General features: G+C 38.8%; 1 protein-coding gene across 7 annotated transcripts in view; it reads right to left on the bottom strand.

Moving 5' to 3' along the window:
- The window catches only part of BBX (BBX high mobility group box domain containing), a 256,940-nt gene that overhangs the window by 71,887 nt on the left and 166,433 nt on the right, over positions 1-18,620 (bottom strand). For all 7 annotated transcript variants that reach the window (XM_058555734.1, XM_058555736.1, XM_058555738.1 and 4 more), the window contains exons 3-5: positions 18,293-18,463; positions 13,068-13,310; positions 1,728-1,923 (exon numbers count right to left, since the gene is read on the bottom strand). In XM_058555734.1, coding sequence (XP_058411717.1) covers positions 1,728-1,923; positions 13,068-13,310; positions 18,293-18,463 — 610 coding nt within the window. The remainder of the gene's footprint in view (positions 1-1,727; positions 1,924-13,067; positions 13,311-18,292; positions 18,464-18,620) is intronic.

Below are 18,620 nucleotides of genomic sequence, written 5' to 3'. Positions count from 1 at the left end.
TTAAAGGCAAATTAATTTGCTTTCATTGTATTGAAAAGGGACATAACTAGAAAGGTCGGACCCATGTTATCCACTATCTACTAGCTTAACAAGGGCTCTGATCAGGGATTTCCACCACCCATCACAGGTCCTTACCTGTGAGGAGTACATCCTTACACAATGACATAACATGAGGAGGGTGTTCTCCCTGCCTGCGTTGTGCTTTGAAGAACACCGTTCTTAGAAGATGATCTGAAAATACCGTGGTTGAAGTCTAGGTCCCACTTTCAATTTGTAAGTATAAAAGGTAGTTGAGTAAGCTGTCACAAATGGTGCTACAGACAGACATATTTTATAGCTTTCACTAGTTTTTCTACAACTATTTTTGGTTTGTGAAGAATCATTGTATGCAAAACACCTACATAGACTGATCTCGATTTAGAATTGGGAGAAAAAGAAATGGAAGATAAATGATAATCAAAGGAATTCCACTAGAAGCCAATCATCCATATAGTCTTCTTTGGTCTTGATAACAAAATGTTTTATAAAACACTCCAATGATAGAATCTGGGAAGTCCAGAGAGCTCACCAAGACTACGAGCAAGTGGGCTGAAGCTAAAAATTGTACAAAGTGACAGCTAAAACAAGGAGAGATCTCTGTTTTGATTCTTCTGGGATATGTAGAAGCATCATTTTGGAAGCTCACCAGGAATCATATTATAGACACCTACATAACAATCACCTGAAGACCTTGTTCCCCCAGAATGCTGCCATTACGTTAGACTACATTTTGTAGGTTCATGTAGGATACCACCACATGCTTGTTATACTATGAATCACACACTGAACTACTAAACCTCATTAGGCCTACCGGCTATTAAAAAAATGAGGTGTCATCACAATGTTGCTCAACCTCCTTTTCCAAGCTTCCTACATTGCAAATAGTTCAGTGCTCCATTTTGAAAAACATTTGCTTGTAATAATGAAACGGAAACCCAATAGCTCAAGACCAACTTCACTGCTTCCACCCTGCCCAATCTCCCAATTGCATCCTGCAAAATTCCTCTCTTGATTACTGCATTGCAACAGCCAAGGAAGACAGAGCCATTTGCAGGGGGAATATAAATACTTTATTTCATGGTAATAAATGCTTTAGCATTCCTTACCACCCAAAGAGTATTAAAGGTCCCATAACAAATGGGACCATCTGGAATTTTAAATTTGTCCAGCCCATACAGGAATGGGGGCGGAAGAGGGGGTAGGATGGGAATTCCCTCTAAGAAACAGCTGTCAGATCCCTCTCAGATTTGTGATGGAGTTGTTTATATTCCTGCCCTCGATGTTTCAGATCCTCAGATAATCTACATAATTGTGGCTTTTTAAGTATCCACGACAACTAAGGTGCTTACTGGGATAGCTTAATAGTGTGTATGCGTGTATAAGCAGTTTCGCTACATTTTAAAATTTCTTGAGCTCCTGACAATCTCCACATTGCCCTCCGCTTTTCCATAACATCAATGTCAGGAATTCACATATATTTATAATGACCACACCACTTGCTCTATACTTCAAGTATTTACACACATTCTACATATGTCATGCTCCCAAGCTTTAAGATATGCTATATATTTGTCATTGGTTATAAATTTTGCTTCGCTTCTCTCTTTGTCTGTATTATTCGTTAAAAATACTACCTAAATGTATTGCCACATCCTTAAAGAACAGGTAAAGATAGTGTCTAAACTCACCGGCCATTCCAAAGTTAAGCTGAGGCATTTCTTCAGTCTTTGCTTTCTTGGGGCTTGGTAAATCTCTTGAAGAATCAGATGGGAAGGCCCATAGTTTCTTTCGTGGATTGACGGTGGGTGTTGGGGATTTCACAGGCTTGTTTGTGGTAGGACACCATTTGTAGCCAGGATTTGCTTTCATAAATGCATCTTTATACTATAAATAAAGAATAGATAGATTTTAATTAACACATAGATATAAAAAGTTCTAATAGTTTTCACCTCATCCCCTCATTTAGATAATGAGTGACAAAAGCACTGTCAGTAACTTCTGTGGCTTTTCTTGCAGAAGAATGACCATCTTAGCACAAAGCTTTAGAGATAGGACATGAATTTATCTACTAGAAAGTTCATTTGTGGGATGAGAGTACAGAGACAGAAAATTTTGTATCTTTTAACCTTCAGGTTTTTGTTTAGTATCCAAAAAGCTGTCTGACCTTGATGAAGAGAGGGAGTTACTCATAACGGAGAGACAAGAGCTGTGAAGGCAGAAAAAGCAGAGTTCAAACCCTAGCAGTTCCACTCAGGGCGATGATGATCAAGGATGGAGACCATACCCTCTTTGGGCTCAGCCTTGGTTTCCATTAACTGAGAGCAACACCACCAACACCCAGGGTTACTGTGAACAGTGATGCACAACGTGGCAACTATTTCAAAGCAGGTATCAGAATCACATTACAAAGTCAATATCAGGGTCAGTCACAAGATTCTGCCCACTGCTTAATTTGATAAGTACGGTAAAAATTAAATCTGTGCTTTGACATACTAGTAAGGGGAAATGCAGGCAAACTTAACAGAGCAAAGTAATCAGTTGTGGGATAAACGAACCAAGATGGAAAATGGGAGAAGGGGCCATGGAGAGGAAAGAGTACTGGATGCAGAGTCCGATGACCTGGGTTCAAGGCCCACCTCTGCCATTAGCAAACCATGGACATTCAGCAAGTTGTTGAACCTTTCTCAGCCTCAACTCCTCCATCTATATTTTTTATCTATTTTTTTTTGTGAGGAAGATCAGCCCTGAGCTAACATCCATGCTAATCCTCCTCTTTTTGCTGAGGAAGACCGGCCCTGAGCTAACATCCATGCCCATCTTCCTCCACTTTATATGAGACGCTGCCACAGCATGGCCTGACAAATGGTGTGTCCGTGCACGCCCAGGATCCGAACCCGGGCCGACAGCAGCAGAGCGCGCGCATCTAACCACTATGCCACGGGGCTGGCCCCTCCAATTGTTTAATTGGGGGGGGTGCTATCTAAAAGTCAAGTAGTATTTCTAGCTACTATTACAGTCTAGATCTTCTCAACAGAGTGAGAGAGAACTACAACCCTGGTGAGGTCCTCCTCCTTCCCCCCCCCCCCAAAAGCCCCATTAGCTAGTTGTACGTCACAGTTGCACATCCTTCTAGTTGCTGTATGTGGGACACAGCCTAAGCATGGCCGGAGAAGAAGTGCATCGGTGCGCGCCCGGGATCTGAACCTAGGTCGCCAGTATTGGAGCGCTCGCTCTTAACCGCTAAGCCATGGGGCCAGCCCAACTCCTCCATCTATAAAGCGTAACTGCATCTGCCAACATCCCAAGATTCTGTAATCAACACACGTGATCACAGATGTGAACATGCTGAGAGCTGTGATGTGTGATGATGCAATTAATCCAGCACAAACGTGATGTCTTTCCTTGGAGACTTCAGCCTTCACTGACAATGTCTTCCTTTCTCCCTTATTTTTCTGTGGGTTTCTCCAGTAACCCTTTCTCCCAACTCTGCCACTTCTCCCCCCTTTCCTGACAACAAAATGCAATGAAATATGTTTATTGCTATTCATTATATATTGCCAAAAGTTAAGTCATCAGATAAAATGTATTTTCCATGTATTCGTCAATCTGCTGGGTACTTTATTAAATTAATACAATTCTTTCAATCCCATAAGCTTGCCTTTTAAAATGGCCACTTGGTGTGTAAAATTAATGAATTTAGTATAAGCTCCAAATAGCTTTTTATTTAACCCAATAGGAAAAAAGTGTCCTTTATCCTTGGTGTAAGGAAAGTACATGTAATCCAAATAACAAACTTTTTCTACCGCTTCACTTTAATCATATAAACGAAAATTGTACTATAAATAATATAATGCCATGTTAACAGTCAATGGTTTAGAACTATCCCAAAGTTATCTTAATTCAAATTTTCTGAATAATCCATTTTTTTTACTACAAGCTGTACATCTGTATATTGATACATAGAGACATGTAGAAGGAGGGTAAGCATAAAACATGCTAAGATATAGTTCTACTTTTCTTACGAAAATAATTAAAATAGGACACAAGTTCAGAGTCAAACTAGAATTTACCATCACATAGCAGAATATATTTGGAGGTATCAAATATGATACAAGGGACACCGTACCCCAGCGCATTCACGTGCTTGGGGGGATTTACATATTAAGCTGAGGCAGACAAACAGCCTCGCCTGCTGTCTGGAGGTGGAAAGTGACAAATGGCAGGAGGAGATGAAAATGGAAGGAGCAGACACATGCATCATTATTGTGTTCCAGGAAAAGGCACACGGGCGGGGTTTGTCAGATGAACAGTCATTTGGACAAAGGTCACCACTCTATAAAGTGACAAAAGACCTTCAAACAACTTGATTAATATATTTGTCACGAGAAACAAAAAAAAAAATTGTTTCGGTAGTTTTGGCAGTTTTTTAAGAAAGTCCCAGTTATGAAAGATGCTGGATGGATGTCACCAGCACTCAGATTTCTTCTGTTTCTTAGGTGTCCCCTTCCTCCCTTCCAATGGTCATCTACTAGATACCTTCTTTCCCAGTATGCTATCATATCCTTTGTTAAGAATCACTTAGTAATTCTGTTTGGTGGAAGTCAATACATGTAATGGAACATGATAATACTGTCATCCTTATGAATGAATTATTACCAGCATCAACTATTTTTAAAGCACGGATGATACTAACAGAGGCCAGCTTAAACTAACGTGATGGGGAGCCGCGCTGAAGACAACACAGAGCAGTGACAATCAACAACCATCACCAATTCTCTTCCTCTGTCACATATTCCACCCACCCACCCCATCTCAGTGCTTTGTGAGCATCGACTCGATGACAGACACTGGTTAGATACTGGAAAGAAAAGAGCAGGAATTAGGGTCTCTGCCTTCAAATTGTTTACGATCTACAATTAGCTGCAAACATATTATTTTTTATTTACACATGGTCCATAAATCTTCCCCCGGCTCAGGCATGAAAAATGGTTCTGCAAAGGGTCTGTAAAAGGGGAAGCTACCTATGGGTTGCAGACCAAAAAGGGCAAGAGAAAGGCCTAGAGTATGTGGGGTTTCACGGAAAATGGTAACTAAGGACTCACTATGAGGATCAATGCTCTGTAACTGTATCACAATATTAATCTTGCAGATTCTTAAATTCAATGTAAATGTTCAATACCAAGACAACCTTCATTAGCTCAATTGAGTTACATATTGAGCAAAGGGGTTAAGAATGTGGGAGACAGAGATAAGAATAACACACAGCCTTGTCCTTAAGGAGTGTAAAGCTTAGATGGAGATGCCATAAATTCATGTCAAGACACACAGGTCAACACAGGCAGTGGACGAATGCCAAGTGGGGGCGGAGGCAGGAAGAGCCTCAGGGTGTGAGGACGGCTGTCTGTCCTTGGAACTTGGCACCTCATTAATCACTTGCTCTGATTCAGCTATAAGAGACAACGGAAAGGCTTAATCGTCTGTTGTGATGAGGTTATTAGAAAGGGATTACAGAGAAGGCTGAGTAAGGGAGAAAGGAGGGAAGACTGTATACAGTCTGAAACAAACAGCTGAGTGAAACTATTCGCATGCTGGCCAACCATGTGGGCAAAAATCCATCATCACAGGATTAAAAGGGCCAAAGAGGGAGGCCCCACGAATCCGGATCCCCAGGGTGGGGCTGTTCACGCTGTGGCGGGAGGGAAAGCTCAGTTGTCCTCCAAGAACATCAACCATGGGCTACTGGTCCTATCTCATAGATAACCAACCTCTCCTAAAAGACTGATTTTCAAAAATCTCTCATTAAAATAAAAATTCACCTCATGGCTTCCAATTTTTTTCTGCAAATTCCCAACAGATTAGATGACCTAAGTGAAGCTACTTTACAGACACAGGTCCAGACTTACAAGGTGTTCAGTAAATGCTGGCTTCCTTCACTGGGACTCCAACCATCACCACATTTCATTAGCAATAATAATAAACCACTATTATTCAGCAATGGTATTAAATACATACCCTTGGTCACAGTATTTTGCCTACCTCATATGTAACAACGGCGTTATTATATACCAAAAGACAATATTATGATAATCTTTTAAAAATTGGGTCACAACATTAAATACTTTTCCAGAACATTTATAAGAATGGAAATTTGACCCTAAAAGCACCTTTATATTAATGAAAGATATTCTTACCAACTGTTCTCCAATTGTTTTTTTGGTTTTTGTTTTTTATTTATTTACTTACTTTTATTTACTTATTTATTTATTTTGTGTGTGTGTGTGTGTGTGTGAGAGGAAGATCAGCCCTGAGCTAACATCCATGCTAATCCTCCTCTTTTTGCTGAGGAAGACCGGCCCTGAGCTAACATCCATGCCCATCTTCCTCCACTTTATATGCGATGCTGCCACAGCATGGCCTGACAAACGGTGTGTCCGTGCACGCCTGGGATCCGAACCCGGGCAGCCAGCAGCAGAGCGCGAGCACCTAACCGCTACGCCACGGGGCTGGCCCCTCCAATTGTTTAATTGGGGGGGAGGTGCTATCTAAAAGTCAAGTAGTATTTCTAGCTACTATTACAGTCTAGATCTTCTCAACAGAGTGAGAGAGAACTGTAACCTTGGTGAGGTCCAGTAATAAGGTACCCTGGGAATGTCTACACTAAACAAGACAGCTGATTCTGGTGCAAACATGTGAAATATCACCATGAAATAAAATCTACTAGAATTGTGGAGGAGAGATTATACAAGAAATTATCTGATATTTTAAAAAGAGATACAACACATTTTTTATTTTCTAACTCTGCAGGGGGCTAAGTGAACCCCTAACATAATAAATTGTAAGACACCTGTACCTCTTCCTAGCAGCAGGCAGAAACCATGTTATCCAGGCTGGAAGAGGCAAGGAAGATATCTGAGAAGTGGCACTAATCTGTACTTCCTTAGTTCTAGGACCTTTCCCTCATAAAAATTTAAAAATTATCATTTAGATAATAAGACTCCATAGCACTATTTGATCTGAATTATTGTTGCTGGATATTTTTAATAGGGAGAAAATTAATTAGACAGTTTTATGAGACAGGACATTGAATTAAGTTTCTGGGTTTTGATCGAACAAAAATATTTTTTTATACATTAACCTGCAAAACTTTCACAATAAAGCCACCCCAACAAAAATTACACACTTCAAAACATGACTTGACTAAGCGACCAGGGATCATTTGGCTGTTTGTGGAAAAGTCACAAAGGTAAAAACTGGGTACAAGGGAGCTGGCTGCAGATATGGTTACCTAAACTGGGATTACTGGGGCAACAGTAGCTCATTTTCATATATAAAATTTTTTTAAAAGGACAATTTTACTTCCTAATTTGGGTAATTAGGAGAAAAGTCAGTTTAATCAGTTTGTGCTAATAAAAAAAAAATCAAAATTTCAGAATTTCTTTTAAAATGCAATTTTGTTACTTTATCTACATTTCTGAAAATCTATTAATAAATTCATACGTTAATTTGAATTGTGATATGCTTGTTTTCTTTAAAAAACGTGTTCACTTACGTTAGTAATTTCCTTAAACACTTTAAACTTTCTCCTTACAAAATAGTTTATAGCAGGAACTTGCATTTTTTCCAACAGTGCAGAAGTTAACTTTTATCTACATCCCTTTCAATCATCACAAACTCCAAAGTAATCAAGATTTAATGTAGTAACATCTTAGATGATATTTGGGTATTAGGTCTCTAATCAATCTAAAAATTAACCTCTGAAACCAATACCAAAATGAGTTTTAAGAGACTCAGTTTCAATTCCCAATTTATCACTCACTGTGGGGTTTATTTATCACTAGCTATGGGGTCTTTATAAAGCCTTATAATTTTATTTTAATTGAATACTTAAATGCTAGTGTTTACTAACAATTAGCACATGGATTGATATTTCTGAAACCAATAGTTCACTTAACTGATCATCTGCCTTGTTAGGGGCTCATAATCACATTGGACAGTATCTGGGCCAAGTTGGGCAAATGAGACATTTAATTTTGTTGATTCTCGTGTTTCAAAGACTAATTTTGCATTTTAGTAGCCCTTTCATCGTGTTAACAGTTTCGAATAAAAACAGTAACTAATCATTAGGTAGAGAAGTATCAAATACAAACATAAGGTTGCTCGTTGGAAATAATGCTAAAGCTAACATTTGTAGAGCGTCTTCAACTTTTCACAACAGAATGCTTGCACCTATGTTCCCTTATCTGCACCTCCCCTCCACCCTGTGAGGGCAGGCAGCTCTACTGCCCGTTTACAGATGTGGCAACTTGGAAAGGTCCGAGAAGGCAGAAGGCCAAGCACGAGAGACCCTAGCTCTACAACTACCAACTCGCTTCCTTGGATAAGTCACTCAACTGTTCTGGGCCTCAGTGTCCTCATCTTTAGCTTTTGGAAAATAATATCTACCTCAGGCGATTAATCTAAGGATTAAAGGAGTTAAACGTTGATAAAAGAACTCTGGACAGAATAAAGCAATATTCAAAAGTTGATTATTATCATAATTGATTATTATCATTTTAAAAATAAATGCTTGAATATTTTTTTAAATACACTAAGAATATACTGATATCAGGAACAAAGGAATGGAAAAGGTCTCAGAAACCAGGAATATTGTAAAGCTCGGAGCCTAAATCTTTGATTTTACTACCCACACCCCGCAAAAGTGGTGGGGCCCTTAATTAAGCCACGCTCAGAAAATCCCATACAGAGCAAGCTATTTCCTTAGAGGAGGCCAACAGTGCAGGACAGAGGAGAGAACTGTCGACGGACAGCTAGAGTGGACCCAAAAGAAAGACTCATGGAAAAGCAAAGATGACATTCAAAAGAACAAAATAGTTGAGAATCACTTAATATATAGATAAAAATGCGAATATAGTTCAATTGTTCACAAAGCTCCCACCAAATTACAGATTATAAATTATTCTTGTTTGGAAATAATGGGTAGAAATTTACAAAAAAATTCAGAAGGCATTCTGAAGACTTTAAGCAAGGAAGTATGTAAACAAAATTTTAAACAAAATTTCCGGGATAAATATATAAAATAAAAAGTGTTTAAAGGAACAGCAAAGTTTCATCTATCTGGAAATCACTGAAGTGTAACATCTGTTTCTCAAGGATGCTGGATAAATGAGGTGTCACTCTGGTTTAGTAGTATACAGAGTGCCACAGCAAGCTTGTGAGAATACAGATTCTCTCTGTTAAGCATGACATGTGACAGTTAACAGAAATTCTCCAGAGTTATAATACATGAGAAAATGAGAGTATATCTTCTTTGGAGAAGAATTCATTTCTGATGAAACCAAAATAAACAAATGAATGGTCTTTAAAAAAGGATTCCAGTTGTAAATAAATAACCAAAAATAGGTTATTTTTATCTTGAAGAAATATGGAGGAAGAATTAATCACCACAAAAATCATGGAGTTTTGTGGTAATAATAACCTTTCCTAGACTATTGATGACAACAGATACCAACACTTACAAAAGGCTATTATAGTTTACCTCCAAGTAAAATGCATTTTATTCCATTTAACTCCATAGCTGTTTTACTGGCATATTTCCTGTTACTCTTCTACACACATCTTAGGCTTGGGGTAAAACAAACTTTCTTGTTCTTGAAATTGTTCCTACTTTCCCATATTTGCTCTTATCCTTGCCTTTCTCTCTGAATCTCATACGAAAGCCCAGGCCAGATTCTATCCAGTTCTTGAAGCCTCTTCTGAAAGATCCCACCTACTCCCCAGCCCAGCACAAGGAGACTCTTCCCATGAGATCCACGACATTTTACTGTTACCATTTTTGTCAAACTTACTCAAATCTACTTATCTCTCAGGCATCTCAAGTGAGCAGCATGTATTAAAAGGGCGCCATAGTCAAACAGACAACAGCATCCCAGCTCCACAAATGTCCGGCTGGTCAAGATGCTCACTCCAAAGAGCCATAGGTCCCTGCTCGGAACGATGGGGACAATCATAACTGACTTGACGTGCTTGTGCTTATGTAAAACACCAAGGCGGGCATGAACTAATCAACCAATAAATGCACACATTCTGCCTCATGCCTCTGATCCTACACGAAAGGAGGGAGGGAGTAGTATAAAGGTCATTTGAAATTGCCTTAACTTTCCAGATCCTCCCCTCCTCTTTGCACTGACTCTGCTCTACCTGAAGGTCAAGATAGGTGATCCTCTAAATTGACTGTCAATTAATTAATTATGATCACTAGTAGAAGGTTCCCACAATATCCTAGGCAAAAATGCAGACTTGTATTCCTATGTTTGTAAGAGCACATATATAAAGATGTTAAAAGAAAAAGTAATATTGTTTCTGGGTCTCCTAACAGGCAGTCACACAGTCAGAAATTAGAACCTATGAACATCCACGATACTACCCCATCATGCACATGGCTGAATTTAAGAAAGCAAGCCAGGTTATATCCTTAGGATAGTATTTTTTTTAATTACTTATAGCCAATTATTGCTCTAATGAGATTTATCAGAGAACATGAAACCCTCATTCAACCATTTTTTTCAACAATGCAAATTAGTACTGGGCAATAATTCAAGAAACTGAAAACAAATCCCAGAATGGGTGCTTCTTCTCCCCAGATGCACTAATACAAAATAATCAGGTGCAACGGAAGGGTCAGAGAAAGTTCTGACAGGTAAAAAAATACTCTCTCCAGAGTTGTATTAATTATTGCTCACTTCTTTTTTAAAATTCTTTTTAAATGTTTCTTTTAAAAACAAAAAGATGAAAAAATTAAGTTTTCTCATTCAATTGATAATGTCAGAATAGATACTGGTGAATATCATGTAAGCATTCACATTCATACAGAAACTATGATGAAAGAATATGTCTTGTTCCTAATAGAGAACACATTTTAAATTTGAGAGTTTAAAATTAAAAGGTTACACATATAAAACAGTTTTAAAAATGATTGCCTGGGCGGGCCCTTGAGGAATGAGACCATATTGATCACCAGCAACCACCACAAGACCTGGCGTACTGAAGCCACTCCATAAGTTTTTGTTGATTAAACTGACATTCCAATTAAGGCTGCAATATTAATACAGAAAGCATCAGCACACTTACTTGCACTTTAACGTAATATCAAAACCATTTAGTAAATAAGTTGAAACAGGTGAATATCACTTATGACTAGAAACCAACTGTATAATGATTCTGGAAGAAGCTGAACCTTCCATACTTTGCACTAGAAATGAGATGATATTTCCTAAGAGAAACTATAAAGAAGGCGAGTGGCGAGGTGGAAGATCCAGTTATGGTCTCCACTCGGAGCAGATCGCAGGGGGCCACCTTAACAGATAGATTTTATTACAGCCCCACAATGACAAATACTGTGAACATAATTAAGTAATTAGTAAGGGATTTCCTGTACGAAAATAATACTTCCTCCTCTTAAAAGTGGCCACCTGTTGGGTTTGTAAATTAGCTGTATTTAAGAAAAGGCAAACAATATACTTGCAATAGGCTGCACGTTATCCAAAAACAAATTCGAGCGTTTAATTATAGGAAGCTAGCGCAGTTCCCTATGAGGGTTCAAGTAATTGTTTATTTTACCATATAAGCATGACTATGAAAGGATCTAAGGCTATTTAATGGGAAAGTATTACTGTTAATTACTGTTATGCTAGTGGAAATCTACTGAAACATTTAAAATCATGTAGATCACTGGGATTTTAAATTTTCCAGATGCTCTACATAGTTAAAACCCTGTCTGTAACAACAGTCAATTCCTGAAGCCTTATGTGATCATTAATTACATAGCAACTATGCTTATCATTTACTCTGGATTCAAATTTCCCTGAACCTTGCCTAAGAAATTTTTACGTTCCATGTTAGGTTGTTAAACAACTCAATAAAACCGCAGCAATTGAAAAAATTACTTTTCCACATACTGTGATGTCTAATAAAATCTGTCACTTGAAACTCTGTATTTTGTCCCCTGCTGGTTCATCTTTTCACAGAACTTAACCAAATGTTTGGGTGGCAGGGGTTTCCATGAATCGAGATTGTTTGCAAGTTGCAACACTGAAGAAACAATGTTAAAATTATTCAAGTTTAATCATAATGATATTGCTTTGCTTTTCTCTTACTTGCTAAATATATTACACATACAAGTTAAATGTACAATGAACTCACATTAATCTCAGATTAATTTAGAAACAGGCTGGTATACAATTTTTGAAGCAATTCACTCACTGCTATCGTTTTAGAATTGATTAACGTCCCACCTCTCTGAAGAGCCTTCCTCCCATGGAAATGCTTCTCACCAACTACTGCCTACACAGTGTTGACAGGCCTGCACACAGCACATCCTGTTCCACTGCCATTCACTCATTTACTGGTTTTAAATATTCATACTGCACTACCTACAGAACAGAAACGAGTCAAAGTGTATCTCTTGATAACTGTGTTTATTACAAAATAAAAAAATGTTAGAGCTGGAAGGGATACAAATCTTTGTCCAACTTCCTCATTCTAATAAACATAATAAAAGAAGAAACTGAGACCCAGAGATTGACTTAGATATGGTCACAAACCTATTTAGCATCAAAACTATATCAATACTCTTTCCCATGTCACAACTAGGGTTACCTAAGATTGTCATCTTTACCATGGGCATCCTCTGACAGCAGAAGCTGAGTTCCTAGAAAAACTTAAAAAAAAAATAACACACCATTCATAATAAATAAATCATCATTCATAAAAATCAATTCCCTATATCCATCAATGGGGTATATACAATGAGAAAAACTTCTTGGTAATAAATTGCTCTTGGCACCTCCACCAGCATCTGCAAGGTGCTCCTAGGACTCAGGAATAGGAACGAAGCTCTTAAGTTTTCACTTAACACTTGATTCAGGCTTCACCTCCATGATTCTTGACCTTCAGCAGGTACTCATACTTGCTGACTGGGTTACGGGACTGGTTGCTCACAGCCACCATAAAACCCTGTCATTGTGACCTACCTCCTTGGCCATGTCTGTGTATTTCTGCTTTTCCTTTGGATCGAGAACAGCCCACCAATCAGCTAGTATCTTGGTAGCACCTCGGTTATCAAGCCTGGGGTGTTCCTGACGTACAAGGGAGCGATGGCGTTTGCAAAATAAGAGAAATGCATTCATTGGTCTACGGGCGCGCTGTTCTGGAGATTCATCATCTTCGGTCTCACCAACATCTTGCTCTAGGCCATCAGCCCCAAGAAGGTGAACCTATTACCAACCAAAACAAAAGCCAGAAGTTTAACAAATCTTGGATAATTTTGCTTTAACAATTAGTCTTGGTTTTCAAGTCGTATTTTTTATGAGTTCCATTTAAACAAGTTACAGATTGAAAAAAATGATTTTTTAAAATCATCAACCACTGTTAGTGGTTGGTAACCAACTTATGATGTATTCTTCTGCTTAGTTTCTATAGCAACCTGTGCAAGTCTCTATTACAGCATATGACATTGTGTTATAATTGCTTACACTTTTTGCTCTCTCACTAACTAAACAGTGCACTCTTTGAGGACAAAAGCTCTGTTATTTACCATTACAACCACAGTGCCTAGTTCTATGTCTGGTATAACATTAGTACTTACCTAACAGTTGAATGACTGAATAAACTCCTTCCGTGCTATACGGGTCTCAAGATTAACAAGAATATCCACATAAAATACAGGAATATTAGTTCTGTCTTTCTCCTCTTTGGAAACTGCTTTTCTACAGCTAATAATATGAAAATGTGTAACATGAAAGTAGATATAATCTAATATAGACTACACTCAATGTTTCTGTACACATCCCAAGTGGAGCTTCCTACTGTAAAAATCAAAATAGGCCTTCAACATTATTTGAAGGAAGCACTATGCAGTAACTTTCAAGCCTGTAAATACCAAGCTTTCCTGTTTAGTGATAGGAATAAACTCACCTAGGCTTAAACCTTCAAAATCTGTTTTGAACCCTCCCTTTTCCTAAGCATTTCATTCAATTCATGGTCCTCAAGAACTCCTGCAAAGCTCGGATCTTGTCCATTCCACCTCAGTAATTCTCATTGCCACTGCCCCCGAACCACTCCAGCCTATGGCCTAGTCTTCCTGCTTTTAATCTCTTCCAACACTTCCTGCACACGGCTGCAGATTAAATTTCTTAAAGCATATCTCTCTCCCTGATCACAGAATCTCAGAATATATTAGGACTGTTAAATATCTTCTACAGCTAAAATATGATTCTGTGGTATTTCTCAGAAACAGTGCAACTGTGAAAAGAAGTCCAGAATGCTTACTAAAACCATTTCTTTAATTTCTCGTTTCATAGTTCAGACCGAGAAGTATGGAGGCAGTTGTTGGTCTGTTATACAGCAGGGCAGTAGTTGTTAAACTTGAGCGGGCATGCAGTCCCTGAAGCCTTGCTAAAACACGGAGTGCTGGGTCCCATTCCCAGAGTTTCCAATTCTCTAGGGCTGGAGCGGGTCTTGAGAATCTGTATTTCTATCTAACAAATTCCCAGGTGACGCTGATGCTGCTGGTCTGAGGATCACACTCTGAGAACCTCTGCTATAAGGCAATCATGTTCTTTTATATCATGTTTATTGGGCAACTGTTATAGACAGATACTCTAGGACAAATCACTAGTTTAATCCAATTTGGTATTTTTTAAAAGCCTTTTAAGTTTAAATTAAGTATTGCAAATACATTTAATTAACCATCAACTGTCTTCAAACACAAATAGTACAGAACAATCTTGAAGTCATAGCTATCTGATTTAGAAATACATTAAGGACTATTATTAGGGGTGAAGGCTAAAGATTTATCTTCCTCACTATATATATACAATTATTAACAATGATTTGCATCTTCAACAAATATTTATTTAGCATTCTGAAACCGATTAAGAAGCTACAGAAAAATCAGGCATAAAAAATCTATTATGTAGGTTGAGCAAGTAATTATATTTTCCCTTCAGAAAGAATAACTTTTGATTCTGTTACTTTCTCTGGAAAAAGAGATAAACAAGACAATGTCCTGGCCCACAGAGCTCACTGTTTTGGGAGGGGAGAAAGATATATAAGCAAATAAATTAAAAATCAGTATGATGGAACCCGTGCGATAATGAAGCTAGAGGATGGGTCGAAGCACACGGAGTCTCCCTGGAAAAGGTGTTGTCTGACCTACACTTTGAAAGATGAATCAGAATGTGTCAGGTAGTCAACAGGGAGACATGGGGAACTAATAGGGATTAAGGCTCGATGGTTTACTGGAACATCAATACACACTTCAATTGCAATGGTATATAAAAGATTAGAAGAGGAATCTGGGACATGAGGTTGCAGAAGAAGGTATAGGCCACTTCAATAAAGAATGTGCTCTGTCATGTAAAAAAAAGTACATTTAATCCTGTAAATGATTGGTTTTAGACTGTATGGGCCAATAAAATAACCTTGGGGGGACCAACATAGATTGTCAACTTTTTATTTTGCCAAGTATAAATACTGAAAAAAAAAGTTTTTAAATAATACCTAATATTACAATTATTTCATTAAATTAACTAACCAAAAGTATATATACAAATAAATAAAGACATGAAGAAATAAATAAAATTAAATAAAAATCTCTCTATCTGGACTTATTTTTCTTTCACTCTGGGGGGGAGGTAATACTTTGTAACAAATCAACACTAATACCAGACCAGGCTATGGAAACCACAGCTGGATGCAATGGAGAGCCATGAGTGGCTTTAAGCGGTGAAAGACATTGTTAGATTTGTATTTTAAGATAACTGCTGTCACCAGTGTAGAGCATGAAGTATAACAGCAAAACTGGAAGCAACCAAAACTGGAGAAGCCAGTTAAAAGTTTACTCCAGCTGCCCAGGTGAGAAAGGGGACACGGCTGAATCAAGGCAGTAATAATGAGAATGAAAAAGTGAAAACAGAGACAATATTTATGTATGAGGTAGAACTAAGACTGACTGGTATCTACTTGGATTTAAAGGTTGAAAAAGGAAGAGTGTTTCTAGCTTTGGTGGCAAGATTCCTTCATACACAACAGAGAATACTTTTTCTCAAATGACAGAAATTAGACCTGGTGAGGAGGAGGAAGATCAGTGTTAAGAAGGCTGGAACTGAAGCAGCGCTCAGCAGAGAAGTCTCAGCTGGGATAACGAACTGAGGTACCAATACTAAGAAGGTGTAAGACTAAGACCGTGGATGGGATCACCAAATGTGGACTGAAAAGAGAAGAGGATTCAATGACTTCATTCTTTCACTCAATAACTGTTTACTGGCCACCTGATATAGACCAGACACTATTCTTGGTAGTGCACACAGAGCAGTGAGCATGCAAATTCCCTGCCCTCATGAAGCAAAAGAGTGGCACAACCAGCCTTCCATTTTGAAAGGATCCCTCTGGCCGCTTTATTGAGAACAGGCTGTAGAAGGGCAAGAGCAGAGGCAGGGAGAGAGGTCGAATGCAATAATTGGCACCAGAAATGGTGGTGGCTTGGATCAAGGTGGTCGTAGTGAAGGTGCTAAGAAAGGGTCAAGTTGAGAACACATTTTAAAGGTATAGCTGAAAATGTGCTGAAAAACTGATGGATATGCGACTTGAGCAAAAGAAAACAGACAAGGTTGCAGGTCTGACCAACTTGGAAGTTGGAGTTGCCATTTACTGGGAAAAGGAAGATGGAGGATGGGGTCTGGTGGAGAAAAGCAAAAGCTTCATTTTGAACTGAGATTCTGATTTGATATCTGAGTGGATATGTCAAGTAAATAGTCAGAAATATGAGTCTAGAGTTTAGGAGAAAAGCTCCAGGGTGGCAATAGAAATTAAGATAAGAGGCCCAGAGAACATCACCATTTGAGGGGAGAAGAATGGAAGGGCATCAAATGAAAGAAAGTAGGAAGGTACGGTTGGGAAGGTAGGAATAGGAATGAGTGCTGTCATGGAAATAGGAGACAGCTTCAAGGACCAAGTGATCAACACGTGCAAATGTGTCAGAAAGATCAAAGTAAGTATAAATTTGGCAATTTCCTCGATTAGGAGGAGTAACACCTATTTCTCTAAAGTAGGAAAAGAGGAAGAAAAGATGGGTAAGGAGTGAGAACAATGCACAAGTGAGGAGAGGAAGCTGATGGAGTCAGCTCTGGTGGCCTCAATTTTCTCTGTCAAAGAGGAGAAAAAGTCAACAGTGAGAGAGACCATAAAGAGTATCCAGAGATGATGTCTGAGAAACAGGGAAAATGTTTATAATTCCTGCTGAGAGGAGTGGAAGAGAGAGCTGACCCAAGCCAAGAACAAAAGACTGAATGGATGTCGAAGGTCTGAAGAATATTAAAAACATCTTTATAAGATGTGTGATCACACAAATATGCACTCGTCTGTTCTTCCACTGAGCACCTATCTATTCAATGTCATTCTAGGTTCTCAGGAAGGAGAAGGGGAAAAGATGGGCAAGACCCCTGCTCTTATGAGCTTATGTTCCAGTCTGGAAAGACAAACATAAACGAGTGCACAGCTAACACAAGGAAATAATAAGAAGTGTCATGGAGGAAATCCTCTGACATGGAATGAGTTGGGCGGGAGGGACACTGAGATGATGAGGTTCCATCCCTTGGGGAGGTAGTCCTTGTGCTGAGACCTGCACAGTGAGGAGGAGTAACCAGTTATGCCAAGACCTGGAGGAACGTGTGGCTTTCTGAAGTCACTTGCACGGCTGCATTTCTAAACGAGAGCCCACAGCTCAAGCGTAAGACCAGAGAAGGGGACTTGGAGGACTGACTGACCACAGAGGCTTGGTGGGGTGAGGCAGCCAGATGCTATGCAGGTCACGGAGACGAGGACCTGAGCAGCTCTGAGCCTGCCTACAGTGGCAGGGCTAGGCTGGAAGGGAAGAAAGAAGAAGCCAGAGAACAACGGGGTGGGTACCAGGTGAACACCCCATCTCTACTGCATGTGAACATGACCTGCACATCACTAGGTAACTGACAGAAACGCTATTTAAGAAGGATCCGTTTCCGTCTAAACTATCAGGAAGTTCAGCTACTTTAATAAGAGTCATCAATGTTTGGAATAAAAACGTAAATTAAGTAGTTAAATAGGATTCAAGTTATACAGACTTTTAGAAACGCATCTTTCACAGCATACACGTTCACTGCAGTTTCTAGAATGAATGCTCAAATAAATTTAAAACTTCTATAATAAACGGAGGAATAACCTTGTCAATATCCTCCTCTTCGTCTTCCTCTTCCTCCTCTTCTGAAAAGTCCAGAAGTTTCTTTGCCAGCAATGGATGCCACTGAAGACACTTTCGTTTGGGTCGTTTCCCAGCCCCTTCGCCTTCTGCTGAATGATCTTTATTTCTATTACTGCCTTTCATTACTGTGACCTGTGGTAAGGAAAGAAAGGAGAGAAACAGAGAAATCAAAGTAAATTTGATTAAAATTAGTTTATTTAGCTTCCCTGGCTTTAATTGGATTATAGTTTTAATGACTAAACTATCTACCAGCTCAGACATTTACCGGATTCAGTAAGAATTCTAAGTA

This window comes from Diceros bicornis, chromosome 15, assembly GCF_020826845.1.
Source record: "Diceros bicornis minor isolate mBicDic1 chromosome 15, mDicBic1.mat.cur, whole genome shotgun sequence".
NCBI lineage: Eukaryota > Metazoa > Chordata > Mammalia > Perissodactyla > Rhinocerotidae > Diceros > Diceros bicornis.
Note: the sequence above shows the minus strand (reverse complement) of the source record. Positions and strands in the feature narration are given on the sequence as shown.